Here is an 11,114-nt window from a genome sequence, read left to right on the forward strand (position 1 = left end):
ACACTCGTTGATAAGAACTTATGGAGTTTGGGTGCCAACAACAGGCACTAGTACTATTATACTCCCTCCGTGACTTAATATAAGAGCGTTTTTGACACCTAGTACGGAGTTACTCTCTCCGTTCATAAATATAAAATATTGTTTCCTACTCTTTTTCTGAATTAGATGTATATATAAACATATTTTAGTTTGTTAGTCCACTTATTTCAGTCCGTATGCAGTTTATATTGAAATATCCAACATCTTATATTTATGAACCGAGGGATTACATTTTAAGACGGATACTTACAAAAAATGATAGGCAAATGAAAGTTATGCAACAGAAAGAGTTGCCATGGCCAGCGGCTACCCCGCATGTCAGCCTCCCTGAACCCCCGCCGCGCCGCACGCCTCCCTACACGGGCGCTACACGCTTTGAAATTTCAAAATGGCACCGCTACTGCTACCATCCTCCCCCAAAACTTCTCAACAATTCCCCAACAAAATCCAGCACCGCCACTGCCTCCTCTCCCACATCACCACGGCCTGCCCCCTTGCCGGCGACATGAGAGCGGCCCCCGCCACCGCGTCCCGCGCCGCGGCCTTCCCCACCCCCGCCGACGTCGCCCTCGCCGGCGCGCTGCTCTGCCTCGCCGACTCCCCGCCCGCGCCGCTCCTCCCCACCCTCAGGTAACCGCGAATCCGCCGTACCGCTGCTGGTTTCTGGTTTCTGCCCGCACCCGCTTCCCGTTCCGCGCGGGGCGCTCACCGCCGCGTGCGCGTCTCCGCAATTGCAGCGACGAGCTCCCCTCCTACTCCGGCTCCTCCTCCTCCTACTCCGTCACCTCGGCAAGGTCGTGCGTGTCCGACGCGGCGCGCCGCAGCCGCCCCATCGACCCCCTCCGCGTGCTCGCCGTCATCGCCTCCCTCCGCCGCGTCGACCCCAAGGTAACCAACCTCCTCGCCTGCTAGTTCGCGGTTTGCCCGTCGTGCCTGTCTTCTGTGGCGATGCGCAGCGCTGATCGATGGTTCTGGTCGGTGGCTCTAGGTGCTGGCGCAGGCGACCAGCAAGCTGTTCCAGGGCGAGCCGGCGAAGAGGCGGAAGGGAATTTGGATCGAGATCAGCAACTGCGAGGAGGGGGAGGAGAGCGAGAGGGGCAGCGTGGTGGCCAGCGAGGGGAGCACCATCACGGGAGCCGCGTCCTCCCGGTCCACGGCCACGTCGGGGAGATGCCGCCGACCTCCGCTGGCGAGCGGTGGTGGTGACGCTCTGCTGCGGAGAGCGGACTCGATCATGAAGTGGCTCTCACGGCCGAAGGCTGGGCCGGCCACGGAGACGGCCATCCGCGCCGCCGTCGGCGACAACGCTGTGACCAGCAAGGCTCTGCGCTGGTGAGTAGGACACTTCCTCCAATCCAGCTATCATCTCTGAAGATGTTCTGAAATTTGTTGCCTGACTGACCCATCTCTGTTTGTCCGTGCGTCTCTCTGTTCGGAATTCGCAGGTTGCTGAAGCAGAAGAGAGGGTTGCGTCGTGCAGGCACTGGTGGCCGCCCGGATCCGTATGTGTACATGGTACGTTAAATTTATGCCACACAGTTTGCGTTGGAATGGAAATGTGGATTTCAAAATATACTATGTATGTTTGGATGATGATTGCTCAAGGTAGCTGAATAAAACTTGCAATCAGTATAACTCACTGTCACAATGCAACCTTTAGATGCAGTTAGGGAGTTGTTACTTATTGGAGTAGTAATTTCCAGTTACCCAGTAGAGAGTAAGTGGAATCTGAAAGCAATGTTAAATCTGATTAACTTGTCCTAGTTCCACTCACAGCCTCAGTTCTATAATCCTGGAAGCCCCATTAGTTGAACCCTGAACACTGCAAATTTTGTGGCAACCTTGATGTCTGACGATCAACTTGGTAGCCCAGATCCTTAAGTAATTATTTTGATCACATTCTGAGACTTTCTAACTTAGCTGCATGCATACTGTACTTACCAATTCCCAGGCTTCTCATGTATACTGATTGTTTCTATGAATTTTCAGATTGCAGGCTGAAATGGTGAAGTTAAGTAAGCCGTGTTATAGCGAAGGAGTTGGCACCTATATATATCTACTGGAAAGGTCAAGTTAGCTTTTGAAGAGTATTTAGTAATTTCTGGCACCTGCTGTTTAATCGATCCAGTTTTGCCTAGCCTCCCCGCAGATAAGAAATATAGGATAGGAATAGATATTTACGTATTCGCAATAGCTTGCAAAGCACTGGTGAAAAGCTCTTGGATAGAAAGATAAATGGGTAGTCGTATAGATAGCAGTTTCATGATCATGAAGTCATTATTCATGTATGTTGAGAATCAGTATAATCCTTGCAAGAAGCACGAGAAATAATTGATACTGTTGGAATCAGTATAATAAAATATGATGAGTTCAGTTTTGGGGTACTGGTTTGCAGCGAATTGCTCATCTGGCTTTCCTCTGTGAGGTCATGCGTATGCTGTTGAAATTGTCTCATTTGATATTATGACATTCAGTTATTTCATGTGCTTCAGTTTACCTAAACTGATCTGCTTGTGGTGTTTTGACTCTTGGGAAACAAGACTTAGAAGACATGTCTTTGCTTCCCACTGTATTATATATAAGGGCGGGCAAAGCCACAATCTCAATGGCCTTTTATTTTAAGTTTCTTAAAATTCTGAGGTGCTATGATAAACATACACTACGTTATGATTTTATTCTGAAAGCTGGAGCAAGTGAGCAACTGATCCTCCCTGATCCTGTTTGCAATCCTAGCTCCTCTTCTTCTCAGAGAGCATGTTCTTGAACCACAAGGCTGAGTCCTTGGGGTACCTCTTCAGAGTATTGAAGTCCACGTAGACGATGCCGAAACGGGCAGTGTAGCCGAGTCTCCACTCGAAGTTGTCAAGCAGAGACCAAGCAAAGTATCCAACCACTCGGGCGCCATTGTCTATCGCCTTCTTGAGCTCGGTTATGTAGTCTCTGTAGTACCGGATCCTGATTGTGTCGTGAACACCGTCAGCGATGCTGACGTTGCCCGGCTGGTCCATTCCTGTCAGATCATAACATTGATCATTCGTTTCCTTGTCAGTGAAAACACCTAAGTTTCAATTTGTTGTTTAATTGGAAGAAACAGTTATCATTTGAGATCATCAGTACCGTTTTCAGAAAGTATCATCGTAGGATTTCCATATCTTTCTTTAACATAGGTCACAGCCTTGTTCATTCCCCATGGCACAATGTAAAGCCAGTCGGAGTTTGCCTGCATAGATTCAACCAATTTACAGTTACAAAAATTCCTCAGAGGCTCTGCACTACTCCATGTACGGAGTACTACAGTATACTCATACTACACAAGATAAACCTAAAACGCACTTACACGAGGTCCAATAGGCACACCATTTCGTTCATCTGCAAAGGCACACACACATCATGAGGATCTGAAAAATGTAAAGTATACAGCAGAAGGATTTGGAGTGAAGGGGCAAGATCTCACAGACAAATCCAACATGCCAATCATCCTGGTAACTGACCGGCGTCTGGTTCCACGCCCCAGGGTCCTTCATGTAGTAAGAAGTGTATTGGTTGATACCAACATAGTCAATGGAGCCTTTCACCATCCTGGCCTCGTCGGCACTGAAGCCCGGCAACCTGTTCCCGACAATCTTGAGCATCGACGATGGATAGCATCCATTGGTTATGGGGTCAAGGAACCTGCAAACGAAGTAGTGACAGTTGGTGGGTAGACCCTGTGTTGCAACCTGAACTTCTGAAGGAAAAAAATTATCCTGGGTGAAATGGGTTTTACCATCCAATGTGGAAGTCCCTTGCCCTCTGCGCCGCAGCTTGATCCGCATTGCTGTCGCTGTGAGGTTCGTACCACACGAAATCCAAGAGAATTCCAATCCTCCCCTTTTGGTGAGGCTGTTAAATAAATAGAATGAACACAGTTCAAATTCACTCCTGGGCACTCCCACTGAATCTATGGGCATTCAAGTGAAAAATGACTTGAAGGTTAAGTCTACCTGATACTTCTCACGGTATAGCTGCACCGCTGCGGCGTGCGAAAGGATGATATTGTGCGTGGCAATGTACGGCTCCGTCCTGGAGTCGCCTCCTGCAGGGCACTTGGTGCACCTCCCCGGCGCATGGAGGCCATTGTCGTACCCCAGCGCGGCGACGACCCTCGGCTCGTTGAAGGTGAACCAGTTCTTCACCCTGTCTCCGAACACCTTGAAGCAGAACTCGGCATAGTCCGCAAACGCGCCCCTTTTATATACAAAAAAGAAGGAAACTGCATCAAAGACACGCTCACATTCAGCTCTGAAATGTGGAAACCACTGTCTGAAATGCTGAAATGCTTACACAATCTTTGGGCTCAGCCAGCCTAGGTACTGCTGGTGGAGCGCCAGCGGGAGGTCATAGTGGTAGAGGTTTGCATACGGGGCGATGCCTAATCCACCATTATATACAAGGTTTAATTAGCTCAGAAGTCCGGGCCCTGATGCCGAGAGCTGCTTGCCTAGGTGCAGAAAATTCAGTTACCTTGCTGGAGCATGTAGTCTATGAGCCTGTTGTAGTAGTCCACTCCTTCTTGGTTCACCTTCCCAGTCCCATCTACAATTTTATCATACACAACTCTACATCAGAAACTACATTTGATCCAGGGGAAAAAAATTTGGATCGAAAATTAGCAAAGTGCTTTAGTTGGAGGGATCAGGAGTTCAGGACACACATGTCACATATACCTGGGAAAATCCTGGACCAGGAGATCGAGAACCGGTACGCGTCGAATCCCATGTCCTTCATTATGCCCACATCCTCCTACACACACCTCAGAATGAAGACCTCTGTGAAACATGAGGACACCACCAAGAAACACCAGAAGAGAAAACACATAGCAGTCAGGAGGATTGTTCATTCAGTATAATACACACACCTTGTACCTATGGTACTCGTCGACCGTCACGTCGGCGGAGCCATTGCCGGCGATGGTCCCCGGTATGGCCGCGAAGGCGTCCCAGATGCTGGGCCCGCGCCCGCCCTGCCTCGCCATGCCCTCCACCTGGTACGCCGACGCGGCCGTCCCGAACACGAACCCCGCCGGGAAGCCCTGCCGGCTCAGCCCGCCGGTGTTGCGGATCTCCGGGTTGGGCCCGTCGCATTGCGCCAGCGGCAGCAGGTGAGCGGCCACTACCGCTAGCACTACCAGCAGCAGCAGTGCCGCGGAGGTCCTCATGTCTGCCCGTGCACCGAGGAAGGAGGAAGGAGGGAGGAAGGACGGCGACACGAGCCCTGCCTTCCGGGCTTTATAAGGGAAGGAGGCTCCTGCTGGATTACTGACTGGTTGTCTTCGCTGCACTGCATCGCACCTTTCGTGCAGCTCGGTTCGAAGCAAAGGTTGTCACGATCGCAACCCGCATCTTGGTATCTTGGTCACGGTTCTGATGGACCGCCTCGACTATGATGCGACGTGGCCTTGATGCTGACACGTTCCCAGGTGTTACTATCAGTGGTACGTAAATGCCATTCTCCAAGGCTCCAAGCCACTGAACGCAACGGCGACGGTGACAGGTTGCAAGGTGCAAGCATATATAGTACGGTAAGGCAAGGGAGTGAATGTATGTAGGGCACGCGCTACACTTGGAGCATGCCTGCCGTGCTAGCTTTGGTGGTGTATAGTTACTCCTGGTTCAGCTGGTTTGGTGGCTAGAGTACAAGAGTACGTACACGGTGCCTACCTAGTACCTACGCACACGCATGGCCGGATGTGTGACTCGTTGGACTTGAACTGCGCTACGCAACAATCAGATAAGATGGGATGGATTAGCACACGTACCTAGGCCGGGGCGGTATGGGCGCCACGACAGGGGAAGAGAAGATAACGTGCGCACCGACGGGTGCGTTCTCCGGTGGAATGGTGGTCTCTTGCGCGACCACCGGCACCGCCGACGCGTGCAAGCTTCCTGGGGCCTCCCCCCCTAATAAACCCTTTCGTTTCCCCGGGGCCGTGCTGCCGTGCGACGGCAACGGCGGCACGAGGCGTGTGCGTGGTGAGCCGCTCGCGGTTGCTCGCACGGCGTCGCGGCCGGCCGGCCGGGTTTCCTGTCGTCGGTTTTGGCAGGCTTCGCGGCGCGGGCGCTGGCAGGGCACCGACGCCCGTGGGCGCGAACGTACGCCCTATCTCTCCGCCGGGATGCATTCGCTGCTGGGTGGAGAGATCTTCGTTGCACGCGCTGCTGGTTCGCTTGTCAGTGACGGGAGATGGGGTGAAAGGCCTCCGGCAGCGGCATGTGCGATGATGGGACACGATCCATCAAGGTTGGGTTTTGTTCGCGGAGGAAATTACGACTCACAAACCACCAACTATCGGTGCAGATGGTGCACAGAACGTCTACTTTACGGACTTGTTGCACAAAACATCACATATTTTTATTTTGAGAAAAAGGCCATCATGGCTGGTTTTATTAAATCACGAAACGTTTACATGGTCTACGAGCGTGCTGACAATAAAGTCAGGAGGCTCGTCCAACCAAGTAAGAGTAGGCTTATTACAAAAATCATAGTTAGCTATCACATGAGCCGCTTGATTACATGAGCGAAAACAATGCTTAGAAACGACCTCCCCAATTGCAGTATCTATGTCCACACATTTTGCAAATAGTGCCGCAGCTTCATCCCACCATCCTGTATGACCGGAACAAAAATTAATTACTTGAAGTGAATTTGCTTCCGCTTCAATCTGATTGAAACCAAGAGAGTTGACAAAACATCACATATTGACGTAATTCGTTACAACTAGGTCTAATTCATTGTTTAGATATGTTGATGTGATTTTTGATGAGTGGGTTCCCATGTAAGTGCACATGTGGCAAAGAAACGAGCCACATCAGCTAGTAGGTCAAACTAGACCTAGGCATTCATCGGAATGGGCTTTGTAAACCCCGACCTCAAAATCTCAAGCTTGAGCTCGGCCCACCCCGAAACACATGAACTATGCCTTTTTTATTAAAATAATAATTTTTGAGGTATCTAAAATATACATTATACCTATACTTCTCTTAAAATAATAATTTATGTCTTGTTCGGGCTTATTTTGGGGCTTTCAGAACTCTGTCAATCACTATCTTATCTGGAAGATTAACTCCCACTTGATTCAAGCGATTGTAGTACCCACATATTCTGAGCACATGCTCAGTGGCTGAGATATTCTCCTTCATTTTATAGGCAAAGTACTTTGTTAGAGGTTTCATACCTTTAACATGGGCATGAGTCTGAACTATCATTTTCAGCTCTTGGAACATCGCATATGTTCCATGGTGTTCAAAACATTTTTGAAGTCTCGGTTCTAAGCCGTAAAGTATGGTGCACTAAACGATCAAGTAGTCATCATACCGAGCTTGTCAAACGTTCATAATGTCTGTATCTTCTCTTGCAATAGGTCTGTCACCTAGTGGTGCATCAAGGACATAATCCTTTTGTGCAACAATGAGGATAATCCTCAGGTCACGGACCCAGTCCGCATCATTGCTACTCTCATCTTTAAACTTAGTTTTCTCTAGGAACATATCAAAAATAAAATAGGGAAGCTATACGCGAGCTATTGATCTACAACATAGATATGCAAATACTATCAGGACTAAGTTCATGATAAATTAATCTTAATTAATCATATTACTTAAGAACTCCCACTTAGATTGACATCCCTCGAGTCATCTAAATGATTACGTGATCCAAATCAACTAAACCATTTTCGATCATCACGTGAGATGGAGTAGTCTTCAATGGTGAACATCTCTATGTTGATCATATCTACTATATGATTTATGTTCGACCTTTCGGTCTCCAGTGTTCTGAGGCCATGTCTGTACATGTTAGGCTTGTCAAGTTTAACCCAAGTATTCCGCATGTGCAAAACTGTCTTGCACCCGTTATATGTGAACGTAGAGTCCATCACACCCGATCATCACGTGGTGTCTCAACACGACGAACTGTAGCAACGGTGCATACTCAGAGAGAATACTTTTACATTGAAATTTAGTGAAGGGGGATCATCTTATAATGCTACCGCCGTACGAAGCAAAATAAGATGCATAAAAGATAACATCACATGCAATCAAATATGTGACATGATATGGCCATCATCATCTTGTGCTTTTGATCTCATACAATAACGTATATCACATCATGTATTGACCATATCACATCACAACATGCCCTGCAAAAACAAGTTAGACGTAGTCTACTTTGTTGTCGCAAGTTTTACGTGGCTGCTATTGGGGAACGTAGCATGCATTTTCAAAGAATTTCTACGATCACGCAAGATCTATCTAGGAGATGCATAGCAACGAGAGGGGGAGAGTGTGTCCACGTATCGTCGTAGACCGAAAGCAGAAGCTTTAGCTTAACGCGGTTGATGTAGTCAAACATCTTCTCGATTCAACCGATCAAGCACCGAACATCCGGCACCTCCGAGTTCTGCACACGTTCAGCTCGATGACGTCCCTCGAACTCTTGATCCAACAAAGTGTCGAGGGAGAGTTCCGTCAGCACGACGGCGTGGTGACGGTGATGGTGAAGTGATCCGCGCAGGGCTTCGCCTAAGCATTACATGAATATGACCGGAGGCGTAAACTGTGGAGGGGGGCGCCACACACGGCTAAAAATGTTTGTTGTCTATTCTAGCGGTGCCCCCCTTCATATATATAGGTTGGAGGGGAGGAGAGGCAGCCAAGGGGGCGCCCCAAGTAGGAGGAATCCTACTTGGGGTCCTCCCAATTCGGCCTCCCCCCTTTCCTATTCCTATTCGGAGTAGGAAGGGAAGAGGGGGAAGGGGGGATCCTATTCCCTTTTTCCTTTCCTCCTTCCCCTTTTTCTACTCCAATTTGGCCAGCCCATATGGGAGAGGCGCACCAGCCCCTTAGGGGCTTGTCTGTCCCCCTCTTGGCCCATTAAGGCCCATGTAGTTGCCGGGGGATGTTCGGAACCCCTTTTGGTGACCCGATATGCACCGGTACCCCCGAAAACACTTCCGGTGTCCGAATATCATCGTCCAATATATGAATCTTTACCTCTCGAACATTTAGAGACTCCTCGCCATGTCCGTGATCTCATCTGGGACTCCGAACAACATTCAGTCACCAAATCACATAGCTCATATAATACAAAATCGTCATCGAATGTTAAGCGTGCGGACCCTACGGGTTCGAGAACTATGTAGACATGACCGAGACACCTCTTCGGTCAATAACCAACAGCGGAACCTGGATGCTCATATTGGTTCCCACATATTCTACAAAGATCTTTATCGGTCATACCGTAATGACAACATACGGTATTCCCTTTGTCATCGGTATGTTACTTGCCCGAAATTCGATCGTGGGTATCTCCATACCTAGTTCAATCTCGTTACTGGCAAGTCTCTTTACTCGTTCCGTAATGCATCATCCCGCAACTAACTCATTATTCACATTGTTTGCAAGGCTTATTATGATGTGCATTACCGAGAGGGCCCAGAGATACCTCTCCAATACTCAGAGTGACAAATCCTAATCTCGATCTATGCCAACCCAACAAACACCTTCGGAGATACCTGTAGAGCATCTTTATAATCACCCAGTTACGTTGTGATGTTTGATAGCACACAAGGTATTCCTCCGGTATCCGGGAGTTGCATAATCTCATAGTCAAAGGAATATGTATATGACATGAAGAAAGCAATAGCAATAAAACTTAACGATCATTATGCTAAGCTAACGAATGGGTCTTGTCCATCACATCATTCTCCTAATGATGTGATCCGGTTCATCAAATGGCAACACATGTCTATGGTTAGGAAACTTAATCATCTTTGATTAACGAGCTAGTTTAGTAGAGGCTTACTAGGGACACGGTGTTTTGTCTATGTATCCACACATGTATCAAGTTTCCGGTTAATACAATTCTAGCATGAATAATAAAAATTTATCATGATATAACGAAATATAAAATAACAACTTCATTATTGCCTCTAGGGCATATTTCCTTCACTCTCCCACTTGCACTGGAGTCAATAATCTAGTTCACATCGCCATGTGATTTAACACCAATAGTTCACATCTTTATGTGATTAATACCCATAGTTCACATCGCCATGTGACCAACACCCAAAGGGTTTACTAGAGTCAATAATCTAGTTCACATCGCTATGTGATTAACACCCAAAGAGTACCAAGGTGTGATCATGTTTTGCTTGTGAGAGAAGTTTAGTCAACGAGTCTGCCACATTCAGATCCATATGTATTTTGCAAATTTTCTATGTCTATAGTGCTCTACATGGAGTTACTCTAGCTAATTTCTCCCACTTTCAATATGTATCCAGATCGAGACTCGGAGTCATCTGGATTAGTGTCAAAGCTTGCATCGACATAACTCTTTACGACGAAGAAATATTTCCTTAGTCCTCTTAGGTAACTAAGGATAACTTTGACCGCAGTCCGGTGATCGACTCCTGGATCACTATCGTACCCCCTTGACAAACTCATGGTAAGGTACACAATAGGTCTGCTACACATCATAGCATAATTTATAGAACCTATGGCTGAGGCATAGGGAATGACTTTCATTCTCTCTATATATTCTATCATGGTCGAGTTTTGAGTCTTACTCAACTTCACACCTTGTAACACAGGTAAGAACCCTTTCTTTGACTGATCCATTTTGAACTCCTTCAAAATCTTGTCAAGGTATGTGCTTTGTGAAAGTCATATCAAGCGTCTTAATCTATCTTTATAGATCTTAATGCTCAACATATAAGCAGCTTCACCGAGGTCTTTTATTGAAAAAAAAATCTTATTCAAGTATCCTTTTATGCTATCCAGTAATTATATATCGTTCCTGATCAACAATATGTCATCCACATATAATATCAGAAATGCTACAGAGCTCCCACTCACTTTCTTGTAAATACAAGCTTCTCTGAAAGTTTGTATAAAACCATATGCTTTGATCACCTCATCAAAGCATATATTCCAACTCCGAGATACTTGCACCAGTCTATAAATGGATCACTGGAGCTTATACACTTTGTTAGCACCTTTAGGATCGACAAAACCTTCTGGTTGCATCATATACAACTT

The 11,114-nt window shown here is 47.3% G+C and overlaps 2 protein-coding genes across 3 annotated transcripts; one reads left to right on the top strand and one right to left on the bottom strand.

The window, feature by feature from the left end:
- Nucleotides 1–295: 295 nt before the first annotated feature.
- LOC123187685 (uncharacterized) lies at nucleotides 296–2,423 on the top strand. 2 transcript variants are annotated; one of them, XM_044599605.1, is made up of 5 exons: nucleotides 303–669; nucleotides 777–927; nucleotides 1,028–1,371; nucleotides 1,485–1,554; nucleotides 2,029–2,423. In XM_044599605.1, exons 1-5 carry the CDS (start codon nucleotides 428–430, stop codon nucleotides 2,038–2,040), a joined length of 819 nt encoding a protein of 272 aa, XP_044455540.1. In that variant the 5' UTR covers nucleotides 303–427; the 3' UTR covers nucleotides 2,041–2,423. The 2 variants fall into 2 exon arrangements, with proteins under 2 accessions (XP_044455539.1, XP_044455540.1); XM_044599604.1 differs by having other exon boundaries at nucleotides 296–927.
- Nucleotides 2,424–2,556: 133 nt separating this feature from the next.
- LOC123187684 (beta-glucosidase 26) lies at nucleotides 2,557–5,294 on the bottom strand. The gene is made up of 10 exons (XM_044599603.1): nucleotides 4,937–5,294; nucleotides 4,746–4,821; nucleotides 4,543–4,614; nucleotides 4,363–4,450; nucleotides 4,023–4,266; nucleotides 3,806–3,921; nucleotides 3,494–3,711; nucleotides 3,377–3,408; nucleotides 3,157–3,259; nucleotides 2,557–3,049 (listed from the first exon to the last, which is right to left on the bottom strand). The coding sequence occupies exons 1-10, from the start codon at nucleotides 5,234–5,236 to the stop codon at nucleotides 2,769–2,771; spliced, it is 1,530 nt and encodes a 509-aa protein (XP_044455538.1). The 5' UTR covers nucleotides 5,237–5,294; the 3' UTR covers nucleotides 2,557–2,768.
- Nucleotides 5,295–11,114: the final 5,820 nt, after the last annotated feature.

Source organism: Triticum aestivum, chromosome 2A, assembly GCF_018294505.1.
Source record: "Triticum aestivum cultivar Chinese Spring chromosome 2A, IWGSC CS RefSeq v2.1, whole genome shotgun sequence".
Classification (NCBI taxonomy): Eukaryota; Viridiplantae; Streptophyta; class Magnoliopsida; order Poales; family Poaceae; genus Triticum; species Triticum aestivum.